Genomic DNA, 19,970 nt, shown 5'->3' with positions numbered 1-19,970 from the left:
TTTTTTTTTTCTTTTTCTGTGTGTGTTTTTTTCTTTTCTATTTTTTACTATTCCCTTTTTTTTGTTTTTCTTTTATTTTTTTTTAACTTTAAAGTTAGCTGGCTTTATTATACTCAAGTGCTTGTTAAAGAACTATGCCGGGTATGGGACCTGGGAAGCCGTAAGGGGGTTAGGGAGGGGGGATTATAGGGGGGAGGGGGGAGGGTGGAATTACAGTTTCAATTCTTAGAACAATAAGAATTCACTTGTATACTGCGGCTCGTTTTTCTTTTTTTTCTTTTTCTCTTTTATTTTCTAAAAAATAAACTGAATAGATTAATTGCAGGGATACACCAAAGTGAGGAGAAGAGGGAAAGAAGAGGGAGAAGTAAAGAGGGAGCGAGAGGGGAATGTAAGGAGGGTGAGATGGAGGGAGGGGGAGATGTCTGAGGGGGAAGGGAAGTAGAAGAGGGGAATGCTGGAGGGGAGAAATGAAAGTTGGAGGGGGAGAAGAAAGGGTGTATGGGGGATTGAAGTGTCATGTTGGATTTTTTTTTTTTTTTATGGTGGATTTTTTCCTTTTTTTGTTTTTTGTTATGCACAGTATATAAGTGATTGTATAAAATGAAAATGAAAATGAAATAAATAAAATGTTTAGAGGAAAAAAAAAGATGTAATGGAAGTACTCACATTTGAGCAGATATTCACTGAAATATCTGTGGTCAATTTGTTTGTAAAAATCTTACTATCTCTAAGGCAAACCATGTTTCATTACAGAAGGAATACTAACATGGAACATTCTTTGTTATGGAGAACACATCTAGATATACAAGATTGTCTTTTGAGGATTATGTATGTATGTATGTATGTATGTATGTATGTATGTATGTATTCAAATATCAAGTGTTTTTTTACTAACTACCTATACTAATATCTTCAAACATTATGCAAATATTTTATGCATGAAAGCTACTTTACTAGAAAAATTATTTGGAATAAGAAAAAATATGCTACAGAAGCTCCTCATAACTTGAGGCTTTAGATATGGTCCAAGTCAAGAAGTTTGGATTGGTCCCCTAACAAATACTTTTCTGCACTAATGGGGTGTACTAGATCACATGAAAGATTATTTCCTCCCTCCCGCTCCCCAAAGAAAATAAAAGTCAGTTATAATAGACTGGGCCAGGGTCTTATCACATAGAATATGCTTAATATAGTCTTTCTTACCCTGGAAGAACCAATGAAGTAATTTTACCCTAGAACCGTGATAGCAAGCATAAGGCACATGTGCCAGTTGCCACTGCAGAGCCCTGTCTATGGGCACATGCGCTGTCACCAGCTGTTCTTCTAGTTTTTGGCACAAAGACCAACTGGACGGTACACATGCACAGGCTGGAAACCTGAAAATTAGGTGGCTGGCGCATGTATGCACACCGGCCAGCTGATCTTTGAGTTTCTGGGGCTGCAGTTCCATACTTGCATTCTGCTTTGGGCACTCGGGGCCAAAAAGGTTAATCATCACTGCCATAGAAGAATCCAAAGAGTATTTTTAAGGTCTTTGGATATCATGTCCACAAATTATGATTTTATACATATGAAGTTTTTAAAAAGCCAATTTTTTTTCCCCAGTCATGATCTTTCATGGAACTCCCACTGACCTCTACTGAACCCCAAGCCTCCTTGACTCCAGGTTGAGAAAAGCTGGTTTATCCCAATATTTTAAGCAACTCATTCTTTTGTGGGCCTCTTATCTTTCCTGTTATTGAACAAGATACTTTAAAATTGGTGAGGAATATGTTCTATTATCTTAAGAAAAGATTAAATAGGTTAGTTACCTGGACAAGTGGATGTTGTTGTTGTATATACTTAACCCAACCTTGTCTTGACATCTTGTCTGAAATCTTTCTGTAGTTCTGTTTTGTTCTGAAAAGAAAGGCACCACCTGGGACAAATGGCAAAAAACTCTGTAAAAACATCTGTGAGATGTTGCAAAACAAACAAACAAACAAAAACTGACAGGACCAAATTAATTGCTTGCCTTCAATAATACAGGAACACCTTTCTGTGACTTGAATCTGTTGTAAAACCCTTTTTTAAATTAAATTTAAAATTTCAATTTGATGATCAATTTGTGAACAGATCCTATTTATTTACCATTAAAAAAATTAAATTAAAGATTCTATTCTATGCCAAATTGAAGAATTCAGTATTTTTTGGGGGGGCGGGGGGACTTCATGATTAGGAAAAAGCAACACCTGATTTTTCTGCAGTAAAGCATAAAACATAAAACATTTAACTTCAAAGGAATGTATGAACTGAGCTTTATCTAGAGTATGCAAAGGAATTGCTGTAAAATAAGCAACATACTTTTCTTTATTTCACGTTTCCTTTTAAATTCAAATAGCAATAGCACTTAGATGTATATATCTCTTCATAGTGCTTTACAGTTATCTCTAAGTGTTTTACAGAGTCAGCATATTGCCCCCAACAATCTGGGTTCTCATTTATACATAAATCATACTTGTCTGTTCAAATGCTTGTTTCTTTACTTCACAGTTTTATTTTTTAGATACTCTTTTCCAGATTAAAAAGAAACATTTTTTAACAATTATATATTGTTATTCTTTCCCCCAAAAAATAGAATATTGGAAATAAATTATATACAGAGGATTTGGGTATCTGTTGTATTCATCTGTCTTTCCATCAGCAGAGTAACTGAAAACTAAATAATACAAAGCGAAAGTTGCATATGGCAGGAGATGCTGGCAAAAGAAAGACTGAGTAAGAAAAAGGATTAGTTCAAGCAAGGGCTGCTATAGAGAAATATAATTTGTTTCCTCTTGACTACATGTGGTGGTGGGTTCCGGATCCCGTTGCAATCGGTACGCTTCAATGGGGCCAGGCATCCACCATGTGCATGTGGGCAGTGCGTGTGTGCATACCCACTGCCTGCGACATTCCAGCTGCTTGGCGGAGCATTGCACTGGCACCGTATGCTCCATGCACATGCGCAAATGCCTCAGTTGGCATAAATAGAGGTAAGGAGAGCCCTCTTGAGCACCGTACCAGAATGGTACCTGGTGCTCCCAGCAGACACCTGTATGCCAGTACCGGGGCATACCGGTCATAACCCACCACTGATGCACATCCATGCATTCTGATGAATATGCTATGTTATTACAAAGAAGAAAATAAAATGCCTCCTACTACTATGAAAAGAGTTCGGGAAAGAATTCCAGAAATCATTCTCTGCATTCTGTCAGACATTTTTTTTCAAAAGTAACTGCTAGGGTATTGATTGGACTGACACTTTACATATGTTGGGTATCATGCATATTTCTAAATGCAGAATTTCTGTGCACATAAAAGGATTTATTTGCTTATTGCTAAATTTTGTTTAAAAATATAAATTTAATCATATTGTGCATGGCTCACAAAATAATTTTCTTTTATTGCAGAAATTAATTTTTTATGGGCTGGTCATCAAGCACATCATAGTTCCGAACATTATAACTTACTCACAGCATTAAGGCAATCTATTCTGCAAAAATTTGCATCATGGGTGAGTATGTCCAGTGTGTAGTGCATGTTAAAGAAAAAAAAGAGTAAAACAATTAAAGATCTTATAGTGTTTTATAAACTATAAAAAGGAGTAAATTGAACTAGAAAAAAATTGCTTTTAGATACTTTTTAGATAGAGAACTAAAAGTACAGTTCCCTTACATATGAAGATCTAGTCTACATGTCAAACAAGGGTGCTTCGTCTGTCACCAATTCACTCTGTGTCATTGTGTGTGTACTCAAGAAATGATATTCTGAGTAGAAGTACCATTGAAATGGAACTCTTTTCAGTTGAGATATGTTTAGCATCAAATTAGGATGCATCTGTTCACTTGGGCATTGAGTTAAAATGGTACAACTATGGCTCCTGATCTGATTTTTAAGTTGCTTCCCATTTTCAAACTCATTTTAATAACGAGACATGGTTTTAAAATAAATTTCAAAAATCTAACTCTAATCTATAATCTAAGGCAGCGATAGCGAACCTTTTTTGGCTCGCATGCCATAAGTTGGAGCATAGGGGAGTTGTGTGCGGGCATGCCACACCCATAATGTAATGTGTGACCCCCCCAGTGCGCATGCCCCCTCATTTTTTGCATGCTTTTTTCATCATCCCCAAGCTCCAGAGGCTTTATAGGAGTCTGGGGAGGGCGAAAACAGCATCTCACCCCCCCGGATGCCATCTGGAGACTTCAGGGACCTTCGGGAGGCTTCCCTGAAGCCTCCGGAGCAGTCAAAATGACGTTCCGAGCAAACCAGAAGTCCGTTCCCAAACTTCCAGTTTGCCCATAGGGCCTTTTTTTGCGCTTCGGAGGCTTCACGGAAGCTCATGAAGCCTCCGGGGGGCCGGGGGGAAGCTCTTTTCACCCTCCACAGGCTCCTCTAAAGCCTCTGGAGCCTGGGGAGGGCAAAAAATGGTTTTAAAAAGGGTGAACTCAGTTGGCCATTGCACCTCGCATGCCCTGACAAATGGCTCCGTGTGCTACAGGTTCGCCATCATTGATTTAAGGTATATTCTCTGATTGTAAGACATTCTAATATATTGTTGGTCTATTTCTATGGTATGTATTACACTAAAAATTTAAAAACAAAACAAAAACCAACCCTTGATTACCATGAAATAGCATTTACCCAATATACCCAATAAAAAGATAATAATTTCATAAATTATTAATTAATTTGATAATTCTCAACTAATGCAATAAGTGTGATCAGAGGTAATTGAAACAGTAAATATAATTTATTTTGAAATGTTAGAATTTCTACTATATGTTAAAAAAAAATAATGTGAGTATTAAGATATTTAGTTGTAGCTGATGAGAATTGTACCATGATAAAATGATTGTAATATAATCCCTCTGAATGATGAAAACAGAAAATGGGCTTGTTGCAAGGCACTCAGAGTGCCTTGCTTAGTGTGGCTTACAGTGACTTTTCCTTAGTGACTCTGTTTATTACTTAGTTTAGCCTCTTCTTAAGACAGTTAATTTGTCAAATGATCAAATACACCTTGACCTCCATGGTGGATATGAGGGCAATCTTACTGTGACAGCCATTGATCACCATTCCTTCTCACACTATTGCTGTAATTTGAACCAGAGCTACAAGAGGGTGAAGAAGTTTATTCTTTCACATAAGTACTAGTCAACTTTGCTGACCCATGATCACAAAGCCTTTGGAATGGAATAGTTACAATGTAAGAAGTATATATGTAGTTTATTAATAAACAACAGAAAATATGAAAATAGATTCATTGAAAATAAGTTTAAAATGGAGTTGAAAACTATCTCACTTTATATTATGCCTACTTCTTTGAAAGTAATTCTCTACTGTTTTTATTGTGAGTTATTTCCACATAATGCACTAAAGTTTTTTCAGACTATGCATTTAAATTAAAATTATAATTTGTCTTTGCTTTTTGATATATTTCACTAACATTCACCCTAAAAGCTCTGTAACGTAGATGTATAACAATTTAAATAAGTATCACAATAATGTGCTAATTAATAAAATCACTAATCTAATAAACAAACTACACTGTTTAACATCATTGATGATTGGAATAAACTCATAAATGAATTAAGAAGCAAGCAGATTAATTTATATGAGTGAAGTTTTTCTCTTAATTAAAATGAGATGTCCTTGAAGATATGAGAGCTTATTAACTATAGAATCAGGACATATTTAAATAAGCACTTGTTGCAGAAGGAGACCAAATATTCTAATTCGTGTGGCATAATGAAAATCTCTGGCCTCCAGTGAAGCAATCGGTTTCTATTTAGATGGATTCAACAAAAAAGCAAAAATATTTTATGCTGCTTGTTTTGTTTCACTGTGCTAAAAATGAATTTTTTTGTCATACCAAAATGGAAAATAATCAGACTTCTCATAATCTTTCTTTGTTGCTTTGGAAAAGGCTATATGCTGTCAGTTCAAAATTTTCTATTTCTCGGATAATAACTGTTCCAAATCCTTCTCTTAAAATGCTTTATATAAATATACACTAGTTATACAAGCCTTTGTTGGATAAAAGTGCTAATGTTTTTGGCCTGGAGGTTTTAAGATTCTTTCTTAATGATAATTAAACGGAGGCACATGAGTTGTATGGAAAGTATTGCTCCTTTAGGAATTCATCATTCTGAGTAGTAATGTATTCCATATCAAAAGAGCAACAAGGAAAATAGTTGAGTTAAGAAATTTAAAATAATAAAACATGGCAACCCATTTGGTTATTTTCTCATCTTTATCGCTACTAGATTTCAAAGAAACATATTTCACTGCATTAGATTATCATAGGATGCCAAGAGTTTTCTGTTATCTGGCTCTTTCTGTCCATATTGTTTGAGGCATATCATGATTATGCAGTTAATTTTACATCCACAATACAGAGAGTTGCACAATGGAATCCAACCTTCCCTAATTTGATTTTGGCTTAGGAAAATCAAATTTTAGAGCACTGTATTTGGAGGATAAGAAATTGCTGAAGTTTTGTGACTTAATTTCTTAAGTAAGTTTTGTGACTTACTTAATTTCAAGTAAGATTCTTTACTTGACAAATTTTGATTTTAAAAGAATATTTTGGTCATTATTATTCCCTTTTATTTTTAGATATTTTACCTCCCATTGGCTCTTTGCATCCCACCTTCAATATTCGCTGTTCATCTTCAGTTTAATCTCCTTTACCAGTTCTGGATACATACAGAGGTAAATTTAGATATTCAGCAGTGCCTGAACAATTAGATTGGATCAATGTCTTGAAAACCTATTTGAAGCTGATTCATTGTATTAGAAAATTATTTTTATAACTCATTTGAAAAGAAGCTGAAGTTTATTGTTATTTTTCATTCTCCATTATATACTCAATTATACAAGTCTACAGGCACTTGGTCCCAGTTGTCATAAAAAAAAATTGTTTGTTTAATTTATTTTGCCCTAACCAAAATATTTTAAACAATAACAAGCATAAACTAATACTATACATCTTCACCTTATAAAATGTTTAAAACTGCAACACTAAAAAGAAAATTCATATATTAAATATTTTAAGAAAAATAAGACTATATTTATAATGCATTTATAAATAATGAAACAATTTTTCCATTGGCTTCCTTGGTTTCTTCATGAATGTTGCAGTTTTGTGTGTATTTGTGTATAAAATACTATCAGTTTTTATTTTTTTAAAAATACATCTTATTCCAAGTATTTTTAATATGCCAAAATGTGTATGTTAATTCTCTTGAATTTATGCAATGTGTTTTACATTTTTCTATACTCGTTGGACACGAATGATTACATATGCTATTTTAAAATTGTTATTTATTCGTTTATTTTTTATATAGAACATTTATTATAGATAGTGGTCCTTATTAGCTCTTAACAGAAACAGATCAAAACCTGCCTAACATCTGTTAAATGCACCACTGCCACCACCACCACCACCACCATCAAAACATGAGGCTAAAATAATAACATTTAAAACTTGAAATTAGTTTTGAGTTCTTTCCTAAATTGTAGTTGGGAAAAGATGGATATGTTTCAGCTCTGCTGGTAATTATTTTCCATAATAGGAAAACTGCCATATAGAATGCTAAGTTCATCAATGATCTCAAATATGTCCATGATGGGACCCACACACACACACAGACAAAAAAACGGATGAGAAGAGCTGATGTCGCGACGGCATGACGTATGACCTTGGTGCTCCGAGATTGCAGTTGAATTTCTGCCGCTGGATGGTCCATTTGGATCTAAACCATCCCGCAGAGACGATGATTGAGAAGGGCACCTCCTGCTGATCTCAGGGACACCGCAAAGTCCCTGAAAGATCCAGGAATAGCCCTTTTTTTCTGGCAACAGAAACGCAGCTAATGAAGCTACTGAAGTTCCGGAACAGGAAGAAAGTGGAAAGAGAAAGTATGTCGAATTGGTGAGGAAATTTAATTATTAGAGGAAGAGACTACCCAAGAAAAAAAATTAAGTTAAGATTGAAGACAGAAGACTGTAGGTGGCGAGATTGATTTGCATTGAACTTAGTATGTTATCCAGTTTCTTTTTTTTTCCACGGATGGAACTTTTGCAAGGGCTCCCTATTTTTTAAACTGAATGGATTAATTCTTTCTTCTTTTTTCACTTTTGCTTATACCTATGGATTAAAATTCTTCTTTTTATATAATGCTTGATTTGATTGATTGGATTGTTTTTGATCTCTATTTAAGGGTTTTTTTTCTCTTAAGCTTGGAATATAAAGAAGATAATAAGAAGGATTATAAAGAGGGTTGTAGCAACAGAAAGAAAAGCAGTTATACTGCCACTTAGAGGCTGGAGGCTGGATACATTGTTTTTCTTCTTTCCCTTTGATCACTTGAGATTCAAGGTTCTTTCAGTTTGTTTACTGATAGTGATAGTAGGAAGAGCACAAGTTGTTTATACAGGTGCCTTTTGGAAGTACTATCACTAGCTATTGGAGGGAAGACAACATTTTGATTTGAAAGATAATAAATGAACTTGTTTGAAGTTTATTAAAATAGCCTTAAACCCTGTAGTGGCAGTGTCTGCAAAATTGAAAGAATGGCTCAGCAGGAAAAAAAAACATTGCAAATGATTATGTTTGAAATTCAAAATTTATTAGTTATGACAGAGAGAATTGAAAAGAGATTGGAAGATATGGAATACAAAATAGAAAAATCTGATGGAGAAACTGAGGATGCTTACCAAATGAAGAAAGTGGAGGACAGAGTTCAAAAGATGGAAGAAAAAAAATGAGCAAAGAGATAATAAAACTCTGAATACTGATAACAAAGTGAGTGTGGCTGGTAATGGCAAGAGTGAAATATGGAAAGGGGAGATAGATGGATTGGAACTCTACCCCAGTTTTCAAAGCACAGAAGAAGAAAAGAGAGAAAAATTGATGGAGATAAGGAAAGAAATCTTGACAGAAGCACCAGTGCTAACCAAAGATAACCAAATGCTCAAAATCTGTTGTCATACACAAATATGTAACTTTTCACCATCCTGAATAGGTCAATGGACAGGTACAATGTTTTGGATTTTCTTTACCTAGTTTTAGGACTTGGGTGGAAAACAGATCATATTTTAGAACAGATTTATCCAGACATATTGAAAATTTTGTAAAATGTTAATTACTGCTGTGTGTGTTATTTTGCACCTAGATTTACAATATTTTGTAAATCTAAGCAATATGTTGCTTAGTAATGTTTGCTGTAGGAATACTACCATTCTTACAATCACATCATAGACATCTGTCTCTAGTTTGTGGCCCTACCAGATATATTATGCTATAAAGTCATAATTTTCAACCACATATGTAATCCAGTATAAAATAGTAAAATAGGTTTTGTATTATATTTTGATATAATCGGTTTAGAATAAATTGCATGCACATTCATTTTGTGTTACTTATGGTACTTTATTATTTTCTTCTTAATTTTTTTGTCTTTTAATGACCTTGTAATCCCTTGCATCTGGGTGGAGTTTGAGCAACTGAATGGAACTGAGGGTTTACTGGCCGATGCCCTTCCTGTCACCATTGCTAAGTTCGCAGCAGATATTTATTTATTGTGCCCCAGAGGGACAAATATCTGCTGCTACCTACAATCAAACTCACACTCTCCTCATTGTGAGGCAAGAATTCCACCTGTAGGCCACTGCACCACTTATTCTCGCTATATATACCCACATCTTGTTAATGTGTATTTCTTGATTAAGACTTTATAAATTAGATTAATTAGATTAATCAACAGTTGATTAGTGTCTTTAGTTTAAATGTTCAGTGTTTTTAATCCTTGGGATTCAATCTCTGGCACAACCGGAGGGTATCAGATTGAATTCAGATATTAAGGGATGTCTTCATATTATTCATGCTTACTTAATGTATTATTGTTATTGATTTTAAAACTTTAAGTGCACAGACCTATTGAAGTTACACTGAATTTTATGAGCCTTACATTAGTTGAGTCATGCATTAATTGCACTGTAATTTATATATTTTCTTTGTATAATAATCTAAAATTTGAAATTGGTTTGTATTAAATGTAGATATTAACCAATACATATGTCAGATCTGAATACCCTCATGTCCTGAGAATTTACATATTATGTTATTTTTCTGGGCATTCATATGAACAAGCTCTATATGTGCAGTTCTGAGTATACGAAAGCTTTCCCTGGTCCCAAACCAGTCTTTTGAAGTCTCTACATGTATTTCTGTAAATCTAACTGCTTCTCCTTTCATAGAGATCATAAGATACAGGGCTCCTGTCCAAGGGTGGGTTGCTGCCAGCATTACTGCCGGTTCGGTGTGTGTGCAATTCACTGCTCTGTGTGCATGCACATTTGCACAAAAATAGGTCTGTGCATGCGCAAAATATTAAAAAATAAAAATAAATAAATTTCTGCACCGAAAATTGTTCTGCACATGTGCAGAACTGAAAATCAAGATGGCGGTACTCTTGGAAAATCAGTTTGTGGGTGTGGCAGGCCTTGGTCACTGCCAGTTCCAGTGACACAGGCTGCCAAACCACTACCAGTTTGGCCAAACCGGTCTGAACTGGTAGGTACAGATGTGACATAATTAGATTGTTTGATTCAAACATACTAGAAGGACCATCTGACTTGAGTTCCAACAGGGAACAGAATATCTTATCAAACATTATAGCTGATATAGATGCATTATATGCCAAGTTCAGTCATAGGTTTAGAAATGTGGGTTTAGAAATAAAACAACAACAAAAAATCAGATGCCAGCACTCTGCCCTCAAGATAATTTATTACAAATATGACCTTGTGTTTCTTCTCTAAACAGTTTTGAACCCTAAATCTTCACTTCTTCATACCCAGAATATAGTTATATTAGAATTCAAACCCCCATGAATCCCTTTATGATCCCAACAGGCTGGTTCTTTTAGCTTGTTTTTACTTGCAAACCAAAAATATTATTGTTTCACTCCTCAGTGTGGAAATTTGGCTACCTCCATATTACATGCTTACTGAAGTAGAAAACTGCCTAATCAGATAGGAAAACATTTGGCGATGAATAAATCAGGATTTGCCGAAAATTTCAAAGTGTGCAAGCAGGCAGACAAGCGCATATCCTAGGGTTTTTGCTGTTCCCAGGTCCCCTGTAGAGAATTCACATGGCAAGTATGGCCACCAAGTCCATCTGTAAAAATACATGGCTCGCTTATTTTGAATTAACACAACAACTTTAGTAGAAAAGCAAACCATGCTTTTATTTTTATGTTTCCTCACCAGATGGTCTCAAATATGGATTCATATTCTAAGGGTGTGTGTGTAAGTCATGCTGAATTTGGTTAAGGAAAGTATAATAGTATTTTGAAGAAAAATACATTATCTAACAGTTTGATCAGTATAAATAAAAGTTCCTTGGCTCCTAAGCTTGATTGGATGTTTGTTTATAGGAAAGAGTTCTGTGTATTTATATATTTTTGTTTTATTTTTAAATGAATGAAAATAATTACAGCTACATATATAACAAAAGGTTTTTTAAAATCAGTATATTTCTCAAAAATTGGTGCTAAACATCTACAGGTGCTATTGAGAGAAACCTGTATATTTTGTTATATGCAACTTTCCTGGTTCCCAAATTGTGTGGATTAATGTCCAGAGAACCGAAGCAGATTTAATAACAGTTCCATTTATTAAGTAGTAAAATATACTATGACATCCCTGTGAGTTTACTATGGCACTATTGGGCCCTGTGATGTGCAGTTTTTGTTGTTCAGTTGTCAGGTCTGTCAACTTCTCTGTGACCCCCATGGACCACAACACGTCATCCCTCCCCTCCCCATCCTGTATTGTGTCTTGGAGTCATTGATGTCCACTGCATGTCTAACCATGTCATTGTCTGCCGTCCCTTCCTCCTTTTGCCTTCACTCTTTCCCAACATCATGGTCTTTTGCAATGTGGATTATTACAATATTACTACAATGTAGTTATATTGCACTGATGATACTATGGAATATGTAGTATGGAGTTGTTTTATGGCCCATGGTTTCTCAAATTACCTTGAATTCACCAGGTAGAAATATACAGAACATTAGAAGGGTCATTGATTAGAAAATGCTATATTTCACAAAATAGATTAAATACGGATTTGTGTGCAGTAATGATATAAGCTTGTTTCACAAGGTGTAAAATTTCCCTTGGATAAGGGAAATACATAATTCCTCCACCCCTTATTTGAACAAAAATTGCATTCAATACCTTGAGGTACTAATAGGTTAAATAAAGAGTAAAACATATTAAATTAAAGATTTATGTGCAGTAATGATATAAGGCTTCGCTTCACAAGGTGTAAAATTTCCCTCGGATCTCATCACATGGATTATTTTCCATTATTTAAACACAAATTGCATTTAATACCTCGCAATATTAACAGGAAAAAAGTTTCCCAGTATTCAGCCAGGCTCTAAGGTCACAAATTGAGATATAATTGTTGCAAAAAAATTTGCAAAATTTATCCAACCCCTAAAATTTGCAAAGGAATCAATTTATTTCTCACTATAGTATATCACTTTTTTATTTATATGAAGTAAATGCATGTGTATGTATGGATATAAATTATATATACGCATATATGCATAACATATACAATGTATAACAGCACTGATTAAAACAGATTATAGACATAAACTAATGAGGCAACAAGGATATGACATTTTTAACAGACCAGATGCTTTCTTTTTTTGAGATAAATTTCAAATTATACTTGACAAATATGTCAAGACAAATTTAGAGCTATATTCTGAAAACAATGTAGTGACGACAATCACTAAATTTAAATGTTACTGAAATGAAATACAATTATTAGGATACTGCTTAAGTCTTAATATTTTTTGCTTGTTATAATTTCAAACCAAAATATAGATTTCTGAAGGCCACATCCCCAAGTTTTCAGGACTACACAAAACCTTAGATTATATCTGAAAGATATAAGAACTGAATGGTTATTTGTTTAAACACAGCAGTAGTAGGAGTAATATTTGTAGGAGTACATCTATCTTATTTATACTAGTCAATAACAAATTCATAATTGTTTTAAAATTCCAGGATGAAATTATTGTGCTGAATTTCTTTACTGTGCTTCTGGCATAATCCATGGAAACTAAATTAGTAATCATAAAAATCTTAGTCTAATTACTGTTGGAGGAGATACAGAAACAACTTATTTAATATTCATGGTTATGTATCGAGGCTATAAGTTACTAATGTCATCAAAAAAGATGGTCAGCACTATACATCTTGGCAATTTCAGGTACCTGTGTGTAAATGTGTGATTCCAGAACTACCTTTATTCCTTTCATTAAGGGCTGGCTGAATACATGCTTCTAACTTGCATTGAAGAGAAGCTGTTTTAGGCAATATAATCATCCTCCCCATTTCATGACATGTTTGTAAATCTTTTTATAGCACTTTTTATTGAACAATATTTTTAGTCCACTTGGATGATGAAAATAACTTAAGCGTAAGTTAGTCAACATTATACACAGCTCGTCCTACCCTTATTGCAACACTTTCTCGTGGGTGAATAACATCGGTGTTTTGTTCTGTGATTTGAATTGCAGCCTACTGCTGTGCTAGAGATGTGGGCCAGAGGTTAAAATCAAACTCTTCAAAGAATCCATATTGTAAGCAATGCTGTTCGCAGGGATTTTAAAAAAATCAAAAGTGTCTACTTTGATCAAAAGTAGAGCCCTAAGCCACTTCTAAGCAAAGCCAAAAAGTATGAATTGGTCTATAATACTTCTGTTGAAAGTCTAAATATGGTATATTTTTACTAAAGCGTTTCAATGTTTATCTTAAAAACAAGCTGAAACTTGCTAAAGCAAAGTTAGTGTGGTATTTTAGCTAAACTGCTGATTTTTCATTTTATGAATCACAATTCATGGAGAATCCTTCCCTACTTTTAAAATAAGTAGAATACAGTTAAGTTTTTATTCAAAAGCAAGTACTTATGATTTGAATGAGGCCATCTCCCAAGCAAGTGTGTACGGGATTTATCCTTCTTAAAACAATAATGCTTTAAGAAGAAAATAGAATTAACTTGAAATGTGAAGATTTTTGTTCCAATCGAAGATAATTTGGAGAGCTTGAATTTATTTTGGGACAATATTCAAAAGCAAATGTTTCTGTTGTCTTTGAGTTTTGAATATTAAGAATAGAAATAATCATCTTATTGCTAGAGGGATCTGCTCTGTAGAAATAAAATTGTGACTCAGATAAATATGTGATCATAATTAAAATACATTTAGGTAATAGATTTCTTATTTAGTCATAAAGTATAATTATATCAACTTTATATTTGGAAAAAGAGCATAACGTATAAACACACCTCATTTTACTGCATTGAAATAATAATTTGAGATTAATAAATATTGCCATGATTGGTGAAGAACCCAGGGCAGGGGTGGGGTAGTGGTGGTGGTTATTAGGGAAAATCTCAGACCTCAGGAGGTCACTGTGCCTCGGATAGACGGGTGTGAGTCCCTTTTTGTGAAATGGGGTCTTGAAGTTCAGGTGGGCCTTTTTGTTACATACCTGTCTCCCTGCTATATTTCATCGGCCCTGCCGGAGCTGCTGCATATGTTAGCTGGATTGGCGGTTGATTTCCCCAGGCTTATGATCCTGGGGGATATCAATCTGCCATCTATTGGCAAGACATCTGAGTCAGCTCGGGAGTTCATGGCTTCCATGACGGCTATGGACCTAACTCAGTTAATTCAAGACCCCACCCATAATGGGGGACACACGCTCGACCTGATTTTTGTCTCTGGGCAGTGGATGAATGATCTAGATTTAGGGAATATTTCTATCCAACCTTTGTCATGTTTGGATCATTTCCTAATCAGGCTTGACTTCCATACTGCTACCCCTCATTGCAGGGAGGCGGAACCAACTAGATGGTTCCGCTCTAGGCGCCTGATGGACCCTGAAAAGTTCCTGATGGAGCTTGCTCACAACTCCCTTGCTCACAACTCGACCAAAGCCCTAGTGGAAGCCTTGGATAGAGCGGCAACTGGGGCTTTGGATCATGTTGTGCCTTTGCGGCCTCTGACCTGATGTCAATCCCGGGTAGCTCCCTGGTTTTCTGAGGAGCTCCAGGAGGTGAAACGCTGGAAAAGGCGCCTAGATAACGGTTGCAGGGCCAGCCGGTCCGAATCTGATCGAACACTAGTAAGAATTCATATTAAATCCTACTTAGTTGCGATAAAAGCAGCAAAATGGCAACATTTTTCCGCTCTTATCGCGTCCGCAGATAACTGCCCAGCCGCCCTGTTTAGGGTGACCCGCTCCTTACTTAACCAAGGAGCTGGGAAAGATCCCTTGCAGGTAGGGCTGAAGAATTTGTTCAGTATCTGCAGGATAAAACCGCTCAGATCCTGACAGGCTTGGACTCTGACTGGGTAGATTCGGGCGAGTTGACGGGGATAAAACTTGTGGAGACCATCTGGGATGAGTTTGATCCTGTGACCCTCCCGAGGGCATGGAGAGGATTATGGGGAGACTCAGTGCTGCCACTTGTGTGCTGGACCCGTGTCCCTCTTGATTAGTCTCGGCTTCCTGGGAGGTGACGCGAGGCTGGCTCCAGGCGATTATCAATGCTTCATTGAGAGAGGGGTTCTTTCCCACCACCTTGAAGGAGGCAGGGGTGAGGCTCCTTAAGAAGTCTTCCCTGGACCCAGCTTCTTTAGCCAACTATCGTCCGGTCTCCAACCTTTGCTTTGCAGCGAAGGTTGTTGAGAATGCGGTAGCACGTCAGATTCCCCAGTCCCTGGATGAAGCTGTCTACCTGGATCAGTTGGGTTTCAGGCCTGGATACAGCATGGAGACGGCATTGATCGCATTGGTTGATGATTTCTGGCGGGCCCGGGACAGGGGCTGCTCCTCTGTCCTGGTCCTATTAGACCTCTCAGTGGCTTTTGATACCATCGACCATGGTATCTTACTGCGACGACTCGAGGAGTTGGGAGTGGGGGGCACTGTTTTACGGTGGTTTTCCTCCTACCTGTTGGATCGGTCGCAGTTTGTGTTGACTGGAGGGCAGGGATTGACCCCGAGGCGTGTCACTTGTGGGGTGCCCCAGGGGTCGGTTCTCTCACCCCTCCTGTTCAACATATATATGAAACCACTGGGTGAGATCATCCATAGTTTTGGGGTATGGTATCATCAATATGCTGATGATACCCAACTTTTCATCTCTACCCCAAACCACTCAAACGATGCCCTCGATGTGATGTCCCGATGCCTGGAGGCTGTGCGGATCTGGATGGGGAGGAACAGGCTCAAGCTCAATCCCTCCAAGATGGAGTGGACATGGTTTCTGTCATCCCGATTTGTGCATCTTGTTCCATGATACGGGGAGAAATTTTAGCCCCCTCAGAGAGGGCCCGCAATCTGGGCATCCTCCTGGATATGCGGCTTAGAACACCTGACGGCTGTGACCAGGGGAGCCTTTTACCAGGTTCGCCTGGTACATCAGTTGCGCCCCTTCCTGGATCGGGATGCTCTGTGCACAGTCACTCATGCCCTTGTCCTTTCTCGCCTGGACTACTGTAACGCTCTCTACATGGGGCTGCCCTTGAAGAGCACCTGGAGGCTTCAACTGATCCAGAATGCGGCTGCATGAGTTATCATGGGGGCACCTAGGTGCTCCCATGTTACACCCCTTTTAGGCTGCCTGCACTGGTTGGCAGTTATCTTCCGGGTGTGATTCAAGGTACTAATTATGACCTTTAAAGCGCTCCATGGCTTAGGCCCAGGTAGCTGCGAGACCACCTACTGCCACCGGTAGCCTCCCATCCAGTGCGATCTCACAGAGTTGGCCTCCTCAGGGTGCTGTTGGCCAGACAGTATCGGCTAGTGACCCCCAGGGGGAGAGACTTCTCTGTGGGAGCGCCTTCCCTCTGGAATGAGCTGCCCCCAGAGCTTCGTATAATCCCCGACCTCCGGTCCTTCCGACGCGCCTTAAAAAGTTGGCTTTTCCAGCAAGCCAGCCTGGCCTGAACAAAACAAAATAAATTATTGATCACTGTTAATTTTAATACAATTTTTTTAAAAAAAATGTCATTGTCAATTTTAATTGGGTTTGGGATATTCTATTTAATTTTTTAAAACTTTTGTATTATGTGTTTCTTTTAATGTTGTACGCCACCCTGAGTCCTTGGGAGAAGGGCGGCATATAAATCTAATAAACCTAAACCTGAATGTAGATGATTATTATTTTTCTTGCAAGTGTTCTCAATTTCTTAACTATTTTTTCTATTGGTATGTGAGTTTGCAAATTCTACATTTACAGAAATGTTGAAATGTATAATGACTAAAAACCAAAAGTAAGAAAAGGCTCAAATATGCAGTGGATGATCTGAACAGATAATATAACTTGAAATTTACACAATAATGTTTTAAAAATAGAATTCAACAAATATTTCCTGGGACTCCTTCAGAAAAGATTATGATAAAATTATAATACCATATGAATGAAAAACAGCTTAATTGCAAATAATCAAAATGATAGAATATCTTACGGGAAGTAAGAAATCATTCTGAATTGTTATTGCTGCTGTGTTATTGCATACTGTAGAAATATCCATTTCATGAAAACTGACTGAGTTTTCTGAGTTAATTAAATATTTGTTAATCAATTTTCCTACCCTTTGTTTTCTTCTGTTGTAGCATCTGCTATCATTTTATTGATCTCCAATCCACTGTAATTATACTGCATGTTTTATTGTTTTTTCCAAAGGTCATTGAAAATCTTGGTCCGTTGGAGTTTATTCTCAATACTCCTAGTCATCATAGAGTTCATCATGGTAGGCAACACTGGATGTGTACTTATTTTGTTAAATATTATTCAGTGTGAGAAATTAGATAGAATTCTCTTTCGCAATGCCTTTTGGGTAAATGAATTGTAAAGTAGTGTTCTAAAATCTTACAAATGTCCTGGGTTCTCATTTCTAAATTAGATACTGGTTACCTATGGATAGATTATATGATTATATTTCTGTCTGTGTGTCCAAGTATCTATCAAATATTTTACTTATACAGACACAGACACGCCCAGAGAGTGAGAGAGACAGAGATATTATGAAATAATTATAAGTGATGGCCTTGATGTAAATTAGGTTAATAACGCTTAATTAAAACATAAGCATTTAAGTAATAATAATTACTCTCTTTTCTCATTTGTGTCAATGTCTGGTTTCAGCTTAATATATTGTTCCAATCCAATGGGAAAATGCCTTATTTTTTTCTGTTTAGGCAGAAATCGATATTGTATTGATAAAAACTATGGTGGTACATTAATTATTTGGGACAGAATTTTTGGTAAGTCACTTTTGTCATTACCTTATGTTCAGATTACTGTAAAAATGCTCTTTCTTGGACTTTCCTTGAAGATTACTTAAAAATTTCTGAATGCTGCTCTTGATAACACAACAAAGGTTAGTTCAGTAGAATCAGAAGTTAAAGAAGTTAATTTTTTCAGGTTTCTGGGTATAATTCAAAATAAATGTAATAGTTTACAAGTATTACATTCCAACTAGAAATAGGACTGCAACAATTTAGATAACTTAAGACAATTCAAGAATAAAGAATAAGTCATATATATTGGGGTAAAAATAGGAAGCCAAACAAAAGGAAATTCAGATAGTCCCCAAGAAGTAGGCCAAGTGACAAAGACATGTTTCAAGTCTTCTGACACTTTTTACCCATCCAAGCTAACATAATACTTGTTAATGGTCAGATTTATTTCTATCTTATTTTTTACTATCAGTGTGATAAGCAACGTAAAGCCATGCAGAATGATCTTCCATGACCAGAGTCTCCCTGACTTATACACTGTGGTACCCTTCTCCTCACCCTCACAGGTCTAAGGAGGCAGGTTTATGGAAACAAGCTAGAAACAGTAAAAAGACACTGTTTTTCTATGAGTTTATTAGGTAGTTAATAGGCTGACTGTATAGTAAGTAGATGATTAATTTATTATATACATCAACATATTTTAGTTCAGTGTTATGGCTTTCTGGTTTTAAGATTATTTTATTTGATGTTATAAACCATCCAAGGAATGTCATGTGGATCATATCTATGCATGAATGAAATGAAAAAAAAATATTTTTCTTTAAATTTTATTTTTAAAGCATTGTATTTATATTCCATCTAGGTACCTTTGCTGCAGAAAAAGATAAAGTTGTATATGGTCTAACACACCCCATAAATACTTTTGAATCTTTAAAAGTTCAGGTAGTCCCTTTTTATTAAATTTGCCTATTTTATTTTTATGTTTTAATAAAAGTTTTAGATCTAACTATCTCATTTCCCCCCCTAGGATGGTGATTATGTTCAAGCATCATTGCTTCCTATGGATTAGAACAAGTAGTCCTTGAGTTACAAATGTAATAGAGCCTGTCCATTCCATTTATAACCCAAGGATTCATGGGAGTGAATCTCATATCTTTAATGAAATCACTGCTTTTGTCTATATATTCGCTAATTTAATGTGTGGACGAATGCAGGGTTTGTTAAGTGAGGTATTTCCGGGTGGGGAAATCCATGTGGGGGGCCTAGTGATGGAACAGGCCACCTACTTTAGACTATCCAAGGCTTCCACCGACCCACAGACACCTCATTCCCTCAATCCTGCTGTGCCTGGTGACTTACTTATGAAGATCTGTCTCCTCTCCAGCGTGTTTCTTTGTCTGCTTCCTCCTTTCTCGTCAGGAAAAGGCTTGATGAGGCCTTTGATAATGAAAAAGGAGACCCGGGAGGCCATGCAGAACCTTCTGGACCTCCTTTCTGTCTGGAGAGCTGCTTGAGGCCTTTGGTGATAAAAAAGGAGATTCGGAAGGCCCCATGTGACCTTCCAGGCTTCCTTTTTCACTACCGCTTGAAGA

At 36.4% G+C, this 19,970-nt stretch overlaps 1 protein-coding gene across 2 annotated transcripts in view; it reads left to right on the top strand.

Annotated features, from left to right (window-relative positions):
• AGMO (alkylglycerol monooxygenase) overlaps nt 1-19,970 on the top strand; it is a 162,963-nt gene that overhangs the window by 62,401 nt on the left and 80,592 nt on the right. For both annotated transcript variants that reach the window (XM_032235224.1, XM_032235225.1), the window contains exons 4-8: nt 3,438-3,541; nt 6,649-6,744; nt 17,822-17,888; nt 18,337-18,402; nt 19,241-19,320. In XM_032235224.1, the coding sequence (XP_032091115.1) occupies nt 3,438-3,541; nt 6,649-6,744; nt 17,822-17,888; nt 18,337-18,402; nt 19,241-19,320 (413 nt within the window). The remainder of the gene's footprint in view (nt 1-3,437; nt 3,542-6,648; nt 6,745-17,821; nt 17,889-18,336; nt 18,403-19,240; nt 19,321-19,970) is intronic.

This window comes from Thamnophis elegans, chromosome Z (genome assembly GCF_009769535.1).
Source record: "Thamnophis elegans isolate rThaEle1 chromosome Z, rThaEle1.pri, whole genome shotgun sequence".
Lineage (NCBI taxonomy): Eukaryota > Metazoa > Chordata > Lepidosauria > Squamata > Colubridae > Thamnophis > Thamnophis elegans.
Note: the sequence above shows the minus strand (reverse complement) of the source record. Positions and strands in the feature narration are given on the sequence as shown.